Source organism: Lutra lutra, chromosome 9 (genome assembly GCF_902655055.1).
Source record: "Lutra lutra chromosome 9, mLutLut1.2, whole genome shotgun sequence".
Lineage (NCBI taxonomy): Eukaryota > Metazoa > Chordata > Mammalia > Carnivora > Mustelidae > Lutra > Lutra lutra.
In genome coordinates, this window is record NC_062286.1 from 140,015,798 (window position 1) to 140,033,500 (window position 17,703).

The following is a 17,703-nucleotide window of genomic DNA, read 5'->3' on the forward strand; positions in this document are numbered from 1 at the left end:
CAGTGGTGCATGTACAATGTAGAAAAGTCCCACAGAAGGGTCAGGACTCTCTTGGTCCCTTGTAGGGTGGCTGCACAAAGAGTTGGCAGGGGGGGTAGAGCCGGGCTTCCGATTGGGGCGCAGATGCCACCCATGATTTGCAGGACACCTCTTGCTGCCATGTCCAAGTTTTCCTGACTTTCGGCACTTTGAAGTGGCCCTGAGGGGGTTCCTGGTGCCACAAACTACCCCCTCCTCCGGCCCCCCCCTACACATACCCCCCAAACCTACCGCCCCTCCCCCGCTGGGAGTACTTCTGAACTAGCTTCTTACTCTGGTAGGAAAAGCAGTCTAGTTTCTTCGAGGCCGGTTCCCCAGAAAGAGGGCCACCGCTGGGTTAGGGACGCAGTGAAGTCCGTGACAGGGTCACTCCTTCCTCACATCAGCGTGCAGATCCGATGATAAGACTGAACCGGGCAGGAAGCATTAGCTGCCACAATTCTGGGGAAAACTCAGGCCCGGGATGGGGCGGGGGGGCTTTTGGCAGGCGAGCACATGACCCCTGCACCCCGCTCTCTCCCACTAACCTTTCTGCTGGCCTGTGCCGGCTACTAACACCCCCCTTCTCTGTTTCCCCCGCTCCTGAGGGGTCCCCAGCTTGGTCGCTACCTCCCTCTATTCCAGGACTCTTGGTCAGTCAACCAAGTGAAAGCTGCAAAAATTAGGAATCTCGAAATTGCCTTAAAAAATTCTACATAGCAAGAAAAAGATGGGCTTTGTCCCTCCCGCCTCCGTGACTCACTTTTCCTCTGAGCCTTAAGTTTCCTCCGTGAGGGGGCGGCACCCTGTTTCCACGTGACGCTGCCGTCCTGTCCCGGGGCCTAAAGCACAGTAGGTGTGTCCTGCGCACAGGCTCCACTCCCCCCACCCAAACCACAAGGTTGAGGCAATAGGTGTGATAAGATTTACCCCAAGCAAGAGGTCTTTTTCATCCCCTGAAGACACAAACTCTAGAATCTTCTTTGGTCGGGTCTCTAATGAACGGCAGCTGCTGAAAGACACCTGCATCCCTGGGATTGATACCCATTATCGATGGGATCGATATCCATTATCCATGGGATCTGAGCAAGCATTCCATCCGCGCCCCCCTGCCCTGCCCCCACCAGAGGGTGTGGTCATTACCTGTGGCCCCAGTGACTCCGAATAAAGATCTTCCATGACTTGGGTTCGAGTCATAATTAAAAGGCAGCTAAACTTCTGACTTCTACCTATCAGGTTCCCCCCTCCTGGCCCCCAGCACACAAGTCCCAGCTCATAAAGACTCCCGGGGGCATAATCTTATTTCATCCCTATTCATGTTGAGGGATCACTGTATAGTGACATCACCTAGAAACATCATTGCTGCTAGCTGAGTGGCTGACACTGTGACTTAATAAAAATGGCCTCAAAGCCTTAAAATGTGTCCTAAAACCATTGCATTCACTGGTCCTCTGTATACCAACCCAGTAAGCCCCAAGTGGAACCATGGAATTTTTTCTCCTCCCCAATATGATTGACCTAATACCCCCCACATTCCACACACACACACACACACACACACAGGTATTGATAAGGGCTAGTAGAAACCTTTTAGGAAGCGTTGACATGCAGTGGGACCTTCACTAAATGGAACAGCCCGTGAACTAGGTCTGACTTCTGGTACAGTAGATGTGGTCCTTATCTTGATGCCACTTCACTGATCGGCCCCAATCGGGCGTGTCCTGAGATATGTCTGGGAGGTCATCATTTGAAACCACCCTCATTCAGGAGCCTCCAATCCGCAGGGATTCGAACCCACCGCTCTTGCAAGAACAGAATACTATGCTTTTAGTTGGACTGTCTTGACTAAAGAGACCCTGTCGGTCAGTGTGATGCCATATGATCTCTCTCTTTTCAATCCCACTGTAGTGAGAAGGCGACCAAAGTGCAGGACATCAAAAACAACCTGAAGGAGGCGATCGAAGTACGTTGTTTGGGTCCTTTGTCTCTTCTCTTAGCCCCCACCTCAGGCAATGCTGTCCCCCTGACTGCTTTGCTAACTCATTTTCAGACCATCGTGGCCGCCATGAGCAACCTCGTGCCCCCCGTGGAGCTGGCCAACCCCGAGAACCAGTTCAGAGTGGACTATATTCTGAGCGTGATGAACGTGCCTGACTTTGATTTCCCTCCTGTAAGCTAAGCTCTTGGGTTGTCCTTATCCCCCCACCCCCCCACCCTGGCCCCCAGATGAGTTCTGGCCACTGGTCACCTGTGTAAGCCACACTTTTGAGAAAAGGTGAATTCCACTAGGGTCTTTAATGTGCCAAACCCAAACCTTAATAATCAGTAGGGTTTTTGCTCAAGACGGGGAGCAAACTTGGATCACCCCTTGTCTGTCTTGGCTCGCCCATCCCCCCAAGTAAACACCCCACTTTAATCCTTGCCTTAGTAAATTGTAAATCTTCATGAGGGAAAATGACACGAGTTGTGTCGCAGCCTTAATTATTCCCTCGTCCCTGTCTTGTGGCTGACCCAAGTTAAAAGAAAGGACTTTAACCTAAATTATAACTTGGGAGATTTTCTTCTGGGCGTCTTCACTGGCGTGCAGGACCCTGTTGACAAAGATTCTCTGTCCCATAAACAACTATTTTTAGGTGACATAAAACTGCCCATTTCCAAACGTATACATTTTGACCCCTTTGTAGGGGAAGAGTGGTTTCTGAGAGAGGAACGGGAAACAAGGTGGAAAGATGCATGAGTTTATAAGGCCCAGAAGGAAAAGACTTGTCTACAGTTAGAACAATGAGTTATTGTGGCCTTTTGTCAGGCTTTCCTGGGAATTTGTGTTTGTGTTTTAAGTGGGCTTGGCTGTAAACTTCTACTAGCAGGGAAGCAGTATTAATAAGTAGGGCTAGGTGAATTTTTTTTTTTTAAGCATTTGTTTGAAAAAAAATTCAACCCATCAGCATGCTACACATAATGCATATTTCTGATAAAAGGGAAAATGGCAGCGGGTTGAAAATGCACCAAACAGTAACCTTCTATTAGTCGAGCTGATAGCTGAGCCTTGTGTCCCTACCTCCTTGTAATCCTTCTCTTGCTGAATTCACATCTGAAGAAAGACTTTGTCTTTCCTCCTAAGGGGAGTAATTAAAAATGTTTGTATATTCAGATGAGATGTGACTTATAACCTACTGCAATTTAGGACAACAGAGGATCTCTTCTCCTTTGTTTCTCCCTACTACAACCCTTCCCAAGGGACAGGCACTGACAAGGTCCGATTCGCCAGCGATTCCTAACCATCATATTTTTTGGGTAAAATTCAGATTTTCCTAGAAGGGAAATTTCATCCCAGCACATCTTACAAATGAAATACTGTGTTTTCACAACACTGAATCATTCCTTGGCGTATTCTAATGCAGATTAATGTATATCTTTCCCGGAAAAACAATTGTGTGGAGAAACAAAATGATTCAGTAGTTCACTCTGTCCTGGCCATCAAGTACCGCCCCCCACCAAAAAAAAAACCCCAAAAACAAAAAACATAGGAGGAGGAACACTACCCAAGACCTGTTAATTCACAATAAGAGAACAGCAGGAATTAATTACTTTGGCTTTTAATTACGTTTCACAAATTGGATGAAAGTTCTTTTGAGCACAAAGTCATTAATTTGGCTCGTAAGTGGGAATCCCACTTGTGCTGGTCACAGTGAACTGTGGTGTCTGGGTTGTAGGGACAGCGTGGCTGCCTGGGCTCAAGCTCATGTGTGTTCTCTCCCATGGTCACTTGCAGGAGTTCTATGAGCACGCCAAGGCTCTGTGGGAGGACGAAGGAGTGCGTGCCTGCTATGAGCGCTCCAACGAGTACCAGCTCATCGACTGTGCCCAGTAGTGAGTAACCTCCCCGCACCCCAGCCGCACACAGCACAGGCACAAACATAGAAGACACTAGAAATCTTCACTCGAGCTAGAGGGGTTCTGCTCATAGTCCCATCTGCACTTAGAAAGTTCTGGTCTGATTCATTTGTTTTAGAAAGCCCTTAATTGCACTTTTTAGTGCAGTGACATTATTTTATATAAACAATTAATGCCTGTTAGAGCAAAATGATAATTACTTGCAGTAATGTGATGTGCATAATTAATTAGCTTGAGGCAAATTAATTGGATTGACCTCCAAGCTTTTAGGAAGATGGAGCAGCTCTCAAGCTTTGAATAATGTAAAAATATTTTATTTTATTGCTGTCATTTAAAAACCTAACCAAAATGGCCAGCACAAAACCATCCCCCACCCTCTCCTTGGTAGCTGAGAATTGCCTTGGCATCTCTGCCATCAGGTAGGTGATGACACTAGGTGCCAGGGTCCAAGGTTACTGGATGCTCTTCCTGTCCAGTTAGGTTTTGTTGAGTTCCATGTCCTGCCTTTATTCACGGGGCTGTAAGTCAAGGATGCTTCCCCTCGTGGGGAGCCGACAGCATACTACAAGCTCTGTCCCCCTGCACCTGCTGGAGTCAGAGAGAGGGGCTGGTCAGAGCCCTAGAGAAATTGTTTCTGAAGGCAGCCTTGGTTTACCTGCTAAGTGGTCTCAGTGAAAACTCGGGATGTCTTGTGACTTGGTGGTGGTTTGGGGGGAGGGGGGCGTGGGATGGGATGATGGATGTTTGCGACATTCCAGCTTTCCTTCTGGAGGTCGCCGAAACTCAGAAGGGACTTAGCTATAGAAAATATCAAGTCCTCAGGACCAGGGTTCCGGGCTGGCTAGAAAGCTACAGTTGGGTGGCTCAGGAGCCCCAAACTGGTGGGATTTATTGTGAATACCATGGAATAAATGAGAGGGAGGGAGAGGTAACAGCAAACAGCGAGTTCCCTCCACTCCTGTTCTCTGAAAATGGAGGGGTCCAGGCACCTGTCCTTACCCCCTCCAGGTAGGAATCCTGCAGGGCAGCACCTCGGGCAGCCCGGGGCGGGGGCTTGTCGCTGGGCACCGCACACCCCAGGGGCCTGCATTTTCCCAAGGAGCAGAAAAACAGCCCCCCCAGCCAGTCCCTGTGACCCCAACCCCCTACCACTTCTGTGGCAAAGTCCCTGATTTTCTCTAAAGTTTGGACGAAAAGCTGGAAGTGCTAATTATAGTAACTCAAAACAAATGGAAATCCTGGAATTGTTTGCGTTTTGTATCTTGGACCCAAGTCAGAAGTACAGGTACAGATTAGGAGGGCTGCGCCCCTCCCCGCTGGCAGCGGGGGAGGGGGCGGGTGTGACAATGTCATGAACCGTAATTTAGCAGGTTTCTGGGGTTGGTTCTTGTTTTTGTTTTGTTCTTTTAATTTCACACCAATTATAAGTTGCTCCTGCAACTTTATCTGCAAACGGCAGCCTTTGCACAGTTCATGGAAAGTTTTAAGGAAACTTGTTGGTGGGGGGGGGGACACAGTTTACAACTTTTAAAATGGCCTCTCCGGCGGGTCGGCGAGGGCGGCCCCGCCCCGCGCACCCCCCAGTGCGCTTCCGGCCGGAGGCCTTGATGGTAAAGTTGCCATACTGGTGTCTTGCCCATTTCTTACGCTGCCTATTTTTATTTGTGGAGCCGGGTTTGGCTGGCCCGGCTCCAGATGTCTCTCTCACAAGATTTGGTGCGGCTGGTCTATTTATAGAACTGTGGTTCTGTTGCCATGGCAACGCGCTGGCGGCCAGGGCGGTTGGGGAGCTATTTCTGGCCCGGTGCTGTAATGTGGGACTGATTGGGCAAGTTAGTGTATCCTCTAAGCCAGACTAACTCTAAACTGGTCAAGAGGAAGGGGGGGGGAACTTCAGAATTTCTTCAAAGTAGACTCTTCTCCCTTTGTGATTTTTCTTTGCAGTTTTAAAATACTTCCAAACCCCTGCCCCTTCCTCCCCCTGCCCCAGGAAACCCACCCCCCAGTTTTAATATTCATTTTCTGTATTAATTAAATGACCCCAGTCTTTCCAAAGTTCATTTTCCTAATGGTGCGTCCAGCCCAGCATCCCCAGCCCAGTCCTCTTGCTTTGGGAAGGTCATGGCCAGCTCTTGATGGCACCTTCCTCACGGTGGAGAATGGTGTCTCGGCCCCGGCCCCTCTCTCGTGCAGGATCCCAGCCATAGGAGGACCCATAACCTGCCTGGCTGTGGGATTTTTTTAAAAAACTCAAAGCCTCCTATCTGGAGGGTTCTATTTCATGGACCAAACAGAACGGAAGGGAACTTTGTGTTGGTTTCCTGTTCGGTGTGGTTAGGCCAGAAAGGGCCCCTTTGTGTCAACCTCTTTTGTTCTCTTTTAATAAGTGAGATTCTTAAAAAGTAGGAGGAAGGGATACCCATTCTGAGTAATTCAAACAATCTCATTTTCACGAGTCCCTTGAGGGGAAAATCCTTGCTGCTTTTAAGTGTGCCGTTTTACTTTTAAAAGAAAAGAAAAAGGAATGTGGTGGAAATAAACAGTTTTTAAATCACTTGCCGTTTTAGTCAAAGGCACGCAACTCAAAAATCTTAAATTTTTAATAGTCACTTGGAGATGACACAATATCAGGTAGGCCCGGTTCGGGGGCCCCGCGGTCGCACAGAACTGAGTCCAGAGCCACCCCCACCCCCTTTAGACCTGCGCTGTGCCTGTATGCCAGGGGCCTCGAGAGCCCAGGCCTGCTTCCTGGTTCCGGATCTACTGGTCGCCAAACACGCTTACCTTAAATGCTGCTCACGCTAACCTTTCTAAGGCTTTGGCTCTGAGTCCTAAATGTAACCAACACAGGCAAAACCCCCGCTGACTGAATGCCATATAACTTCGACACCGTCATTTCCATCGAGCCCAGCTTTGTAGCGAGATAGGAATCGGGCAAATCAGCATGAGCTCTTTGAACACCTGTGTGTGTGTTTCGTTCCTCCCAGCTTCCTGGACAAGATTGATGTCATCAAGCAGGCTGACTATGTGCCCAGCGATCAGGTACGCAAACGTTCTCACAGTTAGGGACTCGCAGCCCCCTTTCCAAGCCACTCAAGACTTTTGCCTCCAGTGGGTTTGGGTGAGAGCCCTTGACTGAGATCTCGTTTTAGGATCTGCTTCGCTGCCGCGTCCTGACTTCTGGAATCTTTGAGACCAAGTTCCAGGTGGACAAAGTCAACTTCCAGTAAGTGAACGGTTCCCTTCTTAAGATGGAGACTGGTTTCCTTCAGTTCACACCAGCAGAGTGCTGGAGGGGGTTAGCCGCTGGGAGTGACCGGTGTCCTCTGTTCTCCCGCAGCATGTTTGACGTGGGCGGCCAGCGCGACGAGCGCCGCAAATGGATCCAGTGCTTCAATGGTACGGAGCCGTAGCCTTCTCTTCTCTGTAAGGACGTTTTGCTCTGACTCGTTGAGGGCCGCGGTCACCTCTGACATTCATTGCTTTGCTTCCTTGTGCTGCAGATGTGACTGCCATTATCTTCGTGGTGGCCAGCAGCAGCTACAACATGGTCATTCGGGAGGACAACCAGACCAACCGCCTGCAGGAGGCTCTGAACCTCTTCAAAAGCATCTGGAACAACAGGTCAGTGGGGCATCCCCCTGGCTTCCTGCCAGCCTCCCCCACCCCCCCCCCACGGGGGTCCTGGGACTAACCGGAGGCCCTGTACTTGTGCTCTTCTTAAAAAGAGCCTTTGCAAGGACATGAGACCCCTTGCAGAAAGAATGTCTTCTCTTCCTGGACACTCACCCCACCTTCCTCTCTGTTAGATGGCTGCGCACCATCTCTGTGATTCTGTTCCTCAACAAGCAAGACCTGCTCGCGGAGAAAGTCCTTGCTGGAAAATCGAAGATTGAGGACTACTTTCCAGAATTTGCTCGCTACACTACTCCTGAGGACGGTACGTGGGGGCTTCTGCCGTCGCACTGGCCCGTTTCCATTCTTCCGCTCACTGGGCCTGTATACTCATGACTGTGCCACAGGCTTCCATTCTGGGAGGTTCTTCGTGCGGGTGGAGTTCAGCAGCCCCTAAAATGAACAGCCTCTCAGAATGGAAATCGCCCTTCCTCCCGCCAGCAGACTGGAGGGGTCTGCAGGGAAGCAAGAACTCACTTCCCTGCTGCATCTAAGTGAAGGGACCCAGCTGACTCTCTAGCTCTGCTCTTACCTTTTAATGACCTCACCAAAATACTTCTGTTCCTCGTAGCTACTCCCGAGCCCGGAGAGGACCCACGCGTGACCCGGGCCAAGTACTTTATCCGCGACGAATTTCTGGTGAGTAGAGACTATCTTCCGTCCTTTCTTGGCTGGTTCTTTTTCTCGTGAACATTTGGGGATTCAGTTCTTTGCTGCCTCCATGTTACTGCACTGGGAGCCAGTGAGAATTTTAGCTTTGATGTAACCTCAGGAGCTGGTGGACTCGTCCTTGGCGGCTTCCCTGCCGAGGATGCTGGGGAGGCAGCGCTGACTCCGTTTCCTTGTGTCTGTCCCACAGAGAATCAGCACTGCTAGTGGAGATGGGCGCCACTACTGCTACCCCCACTTCACTTGCGCCGTGGACACCGAGAACATCCGCCGTGTGTTCAATGACTGCCGTGACATCATTCAGCGCATGCACCTCCGTCAGTATGAGCTGCTCTAAGAAGGGAACACCCAAATTTAATTAAAGCCTTAAGCACAATTAATTAAGAGTGAAACGTAATTGTACACGCAGTTGATCACCCACCATAGGGCATGATTAACAACGCAACCTTTCCTTTTCCCCCCAAGTGATTTTGCGAAACCCCCTTTTCCCTTCCGCTTGCTTGAATATTCCAAATTTAGAAAGCTTAAGGCGGCCTACAGAGAAAAAGAAAAAGAAAAAAAGGCCACAAAAGTTCCCTCTCTCTTTCAGTAAAAACAATAACAGCAGCAAACAGAAATAATGAAATAAAAGAAATAAATGAAATAAAAGAAATAAATGAAATAAATATTGTCTTGTGCAGCATTAAAAAAATCAAAATAAAAATTAAATGTGAGCAAAGGACGTGAGTCCTGTGAATTACTGGCGGCTTCGAGCACACACACGTTGTTCACGGTTTGGACTGCCGCAGAAGTTGGGAAGCCCCATGTTGAAGTAACAGGTCCCCATAATTTGGGTGTCTGGAAACAATTTGCAGATAATTCAAAAGTCTACCCCTGTCCTTGGCCTAAGCCCATGCCCCATAGGAGAGCATTAACCCACGTAAAGACTTCTGAGTTTGTCGTTGGCACCCTGTCCGTTCTACCAACTTACCTTATAGGTCATCACAGTGTGCCTGTTTTGTTTTTTTTTTTAAAGATTTTATTTATTTTATTTGACAGAGATCACAAGTAGGCAGAGAGGCAGGCAGAGAGAGAGGGAGGAGGAAGCAGTCTCCCTGCCGAGCAGAGAGCCTGATGTGGGGCTCGATCCCAGGACCCTGGGATCATGACCTGAGCCGAAGGCAGAGGCTGTAACCCACTGAGCCACCCAGGCGCCCCCACAGTGTGCCTGTTTTAACCTAGAATCTCCCCCCCCGAAAATAGGTGTTAGGTTTGGGGCTCTCTTCTTTAGGATATGCGGGGTTGGATTTCAGGAATGCAGTGTTTCAAAAGAGGGGAAGTGGGGTTACTCAACAAATGGTGTATAATGTAGACCTTTATCAAATCATCACATTGTATAATAAGTATCTCAGAATTTTGTCTGTTATCCCTCAGAGTTGGGGGGGAGGGGTCAAAACAACAAGAGCTATCAAATAGTTTTGAAACAGATGGCTAAACATCTGGGCATAAACTTAAACTGGATCCCTGCCTCACTCCATACACAAAGGAATTTCATGTGGATCGATCACATGTTTAAATACAAAAAAGTACTTGAAAATGGCTATTTTAACAATTACAATATTGATTTACACACGGCCTCTTCTATATGATCTAACCTGCACAAGCCATGGGGTTGGGGTGGGTTATAGAAAATTAAAAGATTACACAAAACAGAATATGAATGGGGTGGAGATGGGGCACAAATTTTTAACAAAGGTTGATTTCCCTAATAAAGTGCTCATAAAAATCATAAAAATGCAAAATTCATGAACACACCATTCACTTGAAAAAAAAGAAATAACGGAAATGGGGAGTCTCCTAATGAAATGCACTATAAACGCATGGCAGGGGTTGGGGGGCGTGGTCAGCATTGTAGGCCCCACATGAAACTCATAAAAGCTGTAGTGAACTGTAGCTTGGGTTTGAGGTCCAATTGGACTCCCTCATCTTCATCCTCAGGGTCGTACCTTAAACTTGTGATCACCCCTGGGTTGGCTTCCCGGAGACGGGGGAGAAGAGAAATCAGCTTGTCTTCAGCATCAACCACTGCAGCCTCTGAAAGTGGCTGAATGAAACATTAGGTGGATTCTGTAATTCAGCCCCCAAATCCACTTACGGGTCTAGTTTCCAGATAAAATTAATCCCAGCCAAATTAATCCTCTAGTATAGCCCCCCAGAGGTGAGCAAAATAAGCCCCAATGAGGGCAGAAAAGGTAGCAAATACCCTTCTCCATAAATACTCAGTCCACATAAAAATGGAGGGCATGCTCTGTAGACTTTGTTGCAAAACGACCCTCCAAAGCTCCCCCCAATTAACATAATCTACATAAGTGCTTATTATGCAAATATAGCCAAAAGACCAGCCCACCAGTCCCCATAATCCTCCAAAGTACTCCAAATAAACAGCTAATTAAAACCTGGGTACCAGCTATCAAGACCAGCCCACCAGAATGACCAGCTCTTCCAAGATGGCTGCCTGTATGCCCCCACTACATAGAAATTCTGGAACCTTCTCTGAAGAATCCACAGGTGATTACCACAGCACTAGCCACATCTCCACCAAAATTAGGGAACAAATTCTCAGGCCCTAGAGAAGCTACACCAAGAAAATGATACCCCAGAACACCCCCACCCCCGCCCCTTGCCAGTCAAAACTGGCAAACTTCACAATAACCTCCAGAAGGAGGGTCACAGTTACCCAGCAGTGTTATGTGCCGACCACTGCCCAGTGAGACTGCTTCGGCCATCACCACCATTTTACCAAGAGATGGTTAAGAGACAAGGCTGGTAAAGGGGAAAACGGGCTTCAAAGTCAGGTAGCCAAAGACCACTGCCTAACCACCACACCATATTGTACTTCTGGAAGACTCAGAACAAAGAGGGAAAGGTCTCCCGTTGTTCATCCCATGATGCCAGTTGTCAGGAGTCCACGACCTTTGACCCTGAGGGGAAATCCTGCAGGGTTCTTCTGGATTTGGGAGCCAGTTGTGGTGGGGTGGGTGGGGTGGGTGGGGTCGTGGTGGAGCAGGGATGGTCATTGGACATACTCCTGCCCCCCCACCAGTTCAGAGGGTTTCGTGGGGCCACCTCCAGGCACTCAAATGTGTTTGAGTGTTCCTTCTGTTCCTTAGGAGTTATCCCTTTTATTGTGAACATTCCCATTTCTATTTTCCCTCTGGCTGGTTCCAAACATAACTTGTATAGGGCTACTTTAAAATCTAAATTCTGGGATCTTCAGAAAGCCAAAAACTATGAGGAATTTCATCTAAATCTTGGATTATCAGTAGCCATTAGTTTTTAAAATTTCAGCTGAATTTCACGTCTCTATTTGAATGCAAAACATTTTTCTAAAGGTAACAACTTGTGCCACACTTTCTAAAGGTGTATAGACCATATATTACTATGTATTGACCTTTTAGAGAATAAATAAGAATAATAATAATAAACCACTAAGCTCCCCCAATAAAGTCTAGTATGAGGAGGGTCTAGAATTGAGCAGAATCTTTATCTACTTTCGTTTTTATTTAAAGATGGGCAAAATCGTAGCCCCCAAAATGGCCACCTCTGCAAAACCCGTGGGTGTCAAGTAGCATTCTATTTTAATGGCCTCAGACACGACTGGCCATCTTCGTATGCAACGAATGTAAAGAGCGTACAGGGCTCGGCCAGCCACTGAGAGTTTTGCTCTCATGGGGCTTATATTCTATCATAGGAGACATACATTTACCAAATAAATAATCAAAAGAATTGCAGATGGCGACACGGTCTCCAAGAAAAAAAAAAAAAGTGGGGCGATGGGGAATGGGAGATATTTGGGGAGGGACTCCACTCTACATAGAAGAGTCAGGGAGGGCCTCCCAGGGGAGGTGACTTTTCTTAAGGGAAAGCAAAAGATGAGAAGGAGATGTGAGCGGCTAACATCAATATTTTTTTTATTAATATTGATTATTAAAACATTATACTTAATATTTATGGACTACTTTAACATGTGATAGGGGCCGTCCTAGGCCCTTTTGGGGAATTATCTCATTTAATCCCTTTGAAACCCTTTGAGGATGTAGCCTATCGTCTGTACAAGCCGTATCCAAGTGGCGCCCCACGATACAGAATTTTTAAAAAGTGATATCTGAAACATGGTGAATAATTTATGCCCATTATGCTTGTAAACAATGGCTACACTAAAAAGGCCACTGCGGTAAGCACTTAATTTGATAATTGCTACCCAGGTTCCTAGAAATAGAGTTAGGGATTTGGTGTCTCTGTGATAATTTTCCTGTGTTTAAACGCACATATACTGTGAACAGCTAAAGTTTTCTGGTTTTGTCTAACGTGTTCTATCAGTTAGGAATGTGCTCAGCTGCGCGCGACAGAGCCTTGACTTGGCGTGACACAGACAGAGGCTCGTAACTCACTTCACCAGAATCCTGAGGAATTCTCCAAGTGGCCCCTAGGGTTTTTTTAAGCAGTTCATCAATAGCTGGGCTCCAGCAAGTCTCTTGGCTTCTTTCTCTTGGTTGTGAGATGGTATCACATCTTAGCCCAAGGCGGAGAGGAGAGGGCAAGACAGCCCAGCGACTGTCTCTTTGATCAGGAATGCAAACGCTCTGCAGCCGCCCTTCCATCTTCTCAACCACGTGAAAGACACAGATACCTAGATAGCAAGATAAATACTTCGATGCCTAGATAACTAGCTGGACAGACAGAAAAATGTAGGTTTAATAACACTATCACACACACAAACATGCACACACACACAGAGAAGGATTTATAATTTTCTGTTGCACAGACCTTGAAGGAACATCTAGAAAGATCTATCCAGCGCTGACCCTGGGGGAGACAAAAAAAAAAAAAAAAGAATCGAAGCAAATCAGTTACCATGGGTTGGGGTGGGGGAACCCTCACATTACCATAGTGACCACCATGACAAGACAGATCCAGGCTCTTGTTGGAGTGGGGAGCTAGGAAATGGAAGGAGACATGAGGGAGGCTTATGGGGTGTCTGTTTCTTGACCTAAATGCTGATTAAACAGATTTATTTGAGAAAATTCATTGGGTTATAAATCCATGATTCATTCAGATTTCAGTCTGTATACTATACTTCAAAAAAAGTTTTTTAAATGAGAGAAAGGAAGAAGGCACTAGACACAGTAGTTTTACAGAAAATTGTACTAAACCTTTAAAGATCAAATAATTCCAATACTACTTAAATTACTCCAGAGCATAACCAAAGGAAAATTTCAAATTTATTTTTGTAAAGCAGGTATAATGTAACATTGATTTTAAAATGTGCCAAAGATTAGGGTGCCTGGGTGGCTCAGTGGGTTAAAGCGTCTGCCTTTGGCTCAGGTCATGATCTCAGGGTCCTGGGATCAAGCCCTGCATTGGGCTCAGCAGGGAGCCTACTTCCTCCTCTCTCTCTGCCTGCCTCTCTGCCTACTCTCTCTCTGTCAAATAAATAAAATCTTTTTTAAAAAAAAGGTGCCAAAGATTGCATCCAAGAATAAAATTATGGATCAATCTCACTTATAATATCAAGGTGAAAATCTTAAAATACAAGCAAACACAGTTCAATATTACATTTAAAAAATACTACAACATGCCTAGAAGAGATTTATTCTATGAATTCAAGGTTGGTTCAATACTAGCACAATAGTAATATTTGCAAAATTTAATGTCCATTTGTATTTTGGAAATCCAATAAGACAGTAATCAATGGGTGGTTTCTTAATGACTGTATGTATATTATATATAACATATAAAGTACACTGTCTATATATGCATATATATCTAAAATGTACTTTCCTATATGTTTTATATGTAAATTATATATATATATTCATTATACGTATATTACATATATTAATTATAAGTATATTATAAGTATATTAAATATACTTAACTATAAATATATTTAAATTTTAGTTATAGTAATAACTCATAACTTAATTATAGATTAGTTATATTAATAACTGATGATAAAGTAATCAACTAATATAGATATGTTAAATAGGTATACAAATTTTTTCTCCCCAAACCAACATCTTCCATAATGAGAAACCTCTAAAAGTTTCCCATTAATGTCAGGATCAAGAAAAGCTTTCCCATTAATGTCAGGATCAAGAAACAGAAAGGACAAGGCTGTCATATCACCATACTGTTTATTATTATATTGGAAATATACACCAATTCAGTTAGACAAAAGAAAGCAATTAGAGGCCTGAGAATTTGAAAAGAAAAAGTAAAACTTTTATCTTGCACTGCATATGATATAACTATCATGATTTCCCCCACAAAATCCACAGAAAAATAATTACTAAAAATAAGAATTTAGTCAAGAACAAGTTTATGAGATCAACATGAAAAATCAGTAGTCTTTCAATAATGGATAGAACATCTGGCCAGAAAAATCAATAAGCAGCTGAGTTGAACAGTACTATAAGCCAAGTGGACCTAACAGATAGATACAGAATGTTCTTCTCAACAGAAATAGGATACATTAATATTAAGTCATAAAGCAAGTTTTAACAAATTTAAGATCGAAATTATTCCAAGTGTCTTTGCCATCCAAAATAAAATAAAACTAGAAATCAATAACAGTAAGAAATGAGAAAATTCAAATATGTGGAAACTAAACAATACATTCTTGAATGACTATTGGGTCAAAGAGAAAATTAAAAGAAATTTTAAAGTATCTTGAGACAAACAAAAATGAAAATACAACTTACCAAAACCTAAAGGTTGCAGCAAAAGCAGTACTGAGAGGGAATAAAAACTTACAACAAAAAAAGAGGAAAGATCTCAAATAAACAACCTGACTTTGTATCTCAAAGCACTAGAAAAGAACAAACTAAGCATAAAGCTACTAAAAAGGAGGAAATAATAGAGATTCGGGCAGACATATATGAAATAGAAAAACAATAGGGAAAAAAAAAACCTACAAGTTGGTTTTTTGAGAAGATAAACAAAGTCAAGAAACCCTTAGCTAGCCTAAGTAAAAAAGAGAGCAGACTCAGGGTGCCTGCCTGGCTCAGTAGGTGGAGCTTGTGACTCTTGATCTTGGGGTCATGGGCTCAAGTCCCATACTGGGTGTAGAGATTGCTTAAAAATAAAACCTTTTTTAAAAAAGAGAGCGAAGTCTCAAATTTTTGAAGTCAGAAATGAAAGAGGAGACATTACAACAGACACTTCAGAAATAAAAAGGATAAGGGAATATTATGAACAATTAAATGCCAACAATTGGATAACCTAGAAGAAGTAGATAAATTCTTAGAAACATACAATCTAGCAACACTGAATCATGAAAAAATAGAAAGCCTGAACAAAAGGAGATTGTATTTGTAATCAAAACCCTGCCAACAAAGAAAAGCCCAGGACCAGATGGCTTCCTAAGTGAATTCTGTCAAACATTCAAAGAAGAATTAATACCAATTCTTCTTAAACTCTTCCAAAATAATAGAAAAAGAGGGAACACTTCCAAATTCATATTATGAGGCCAGTACCAACCTGACACCAAAGGGACCCCAAGAAAAGAGAACCATAGGCCAACATCCTTGATAAACACAGATGCAAAAATCCTTGATAAAATACTAACAAAATTTAATAGCACATTAAAGATCATACACCATGACCCAGTGGGATTTACCCCTAAGATGCCAAGATGACTCAACATTGGCAAATCAATCAATATGGTAAAACACATTAACAAAACAAAGGATAGAAAGTACATGATCATCTCAGTTGATGCAGAAAAACATTTGACAAAGCTCAATTTCCATTCATGATAAAAACTCTCAACAAAATAGGTATAGAAGGAACATCCATCAATGAATAAAGCCCAGGGGAAAAAAGTCCACAGCTTTTACCAAAATCGATGGGGAAAACCTGAAAGTTTTTCCTCTAAGATCCAGTACAAGGCAAGGATGCTAACTCTTGCCACTTCTGTTCAACGTAGTACTGGAATTTGTAGCCAGAACAATTAGACAAGAAAAAGAAATAGAAGTCATCTAAATTGGAGAGGAAGAAGTAAAATTATCTCTGTTTGCAGATGACCATGATCATATACCCAGGACACTCTGAAGGCTCACCAACAGCTCTTAGAACTAATACATGAATTCAGTCAAGTCACAAAATTAGAAAACCAACGTATAAAAATAAGTCACAACAACAAACGATCCGAACGGGAGGTTAAGAAAACAACCCAGGCATGAGGCTGGTGACATGGAGGACAGGAGCTTTCCGACACGGATTCTGACATGACAGTGGCCCCCACTGATAGGCTGCTGCAGGGACCGAAAACACTAGGTGGGGATAGCACGGAGGCCCTTCCAGGGCACAGCAACGCTGGCATCACATTATCGGACTGTTAAAAGTGTGGATTCGAGGGAAGAGAGTTTTTCGGATACTGATGATAATAGCTCTCTTTGGAATTGCAAGCGACAGAAATGTTTTAACCCTTCTTCCAAACCAGAGTAGCGAGAAACCACCTGTTCCTGGAGAAGGTTAACAACATATGGGGGGCTGAGCTACAAGAATAGGATCAAGGTGCAGTAGCCACTGAACTTGGTATTTTGGGAATGGAGGGTGCTATTGACAGAAGCAGACAATGGGCGACCAACTGTCATTTGCTTGCTAGAGGAAATCTCAAGAACATACAACAGCATTAGACAAAGCCCTAGATGAATATAGGCCCGGAGGCAAAAGAGTGGGATCAAAGGAAGAGGAAAGTGGGCGAGGTCACCACATACAGAACTGACCTGTTAAAGACAGGCCAGAAGACAGACTAGAAATGAACCCTAAAGGCTGGTAGCAGATCACAGAGGACGATTCCCAGCAGAAACTGGCTGATGAAATTTCTTTCAGGTTGTAGGAAATTTCTTTCAGGCTGCAGATCTTTCCAGAGGAAGATCTGATAGCACAAGTGGTAAGGATAATTGGGAACAAAAAGGCAACTGAACTTCTGATGGGAACTGCCGAAGTTGAGGAAAATGCTGGTCTTTTCATAATGAATGCTAGTCGGAGAGAGACACCAGGTGGGGTTTTCCTGGATCCTCTGAAAAACACTCCTAGTGTCAGCAAGGAACAAATGAAGGACATTTTCTACATTGCAAATCAAAACAAGTGTGCATAGAGAAAGGCTGCTAGGAAGAGAACATAGGTGTTGGGGAACAAACATGAAAGAAGCTATTAAAAATCTAAATTTTCAAGATGACAATGCATGATGAGAAACTTTTGCAAGTGACATGAACGAGGCACTGACCTCTCTTGACGTTCCCTTGGAAAGCCACGCAGAGGCCAAGGCGGACATAGAGGCTGCTGAGGTTGATTGTTCTCACAATCTGGACTTCTTTTAGTCCATTTTGAGGAATAAACCTTTCTAAAACAACATTGTAATAAGCTGTTTCTACGGAGATTGCTTTGTTTCACTTTGCA

At 44.7% G+C, this 17,703-nt stretch overlaps 1 protein-coding gene and 1 pseudogene across 1 annotated transcript in view; both read left to right on the plus strand.

Annotated features, from left to right (window-relative positions):
- The window catches only part of LOC125108177 (guanine nucleotide-binding protein G(s) subunit alpha isoforms XLas-like), a 53,906-nt gene extending 45,055 nt beyond the window's left edge, over positions 1-8,851 (plus strand). Inside the window, 10 exon segments of the mRNA XM_047743617.1 lie at positions 1,927-1,981; positions 2,069-2,188; positions 3,791-3,888; positions 6,900-6,954; positions 7,065-7,138; positions 7,253-7,311; positions 7,416-7,536; positions 7,722-7,852; positions 8,159-8,226; positions 8,447-8,851. Coding sequence (XP_047599573.1) covers positions 1,927-1,981; positions 2,069-2,188; positions 3,791-3,888; positions 6,900-6,954; positions 7,065-7,138; positions 7,253-7,311; positions 7,416-7,536; positions 7,722-7,852; positions 8,159-8,226; positions 8,447-8,593 — 928 coding nt within the window. The 3' untranslated portion in view covers positions 8,594-8,851.
- Positions 8,852-12,430: 3,579 nt separating this feature from the next.
- Positions 12,431-17,492, plus strand: LOC125109911 (phosphorylated adapter RNA export protein-like; annotated as a pseudogene).
- The last annotated feature ends 211 nt before the right edge of the window (positions 17,493-17,703 follow it).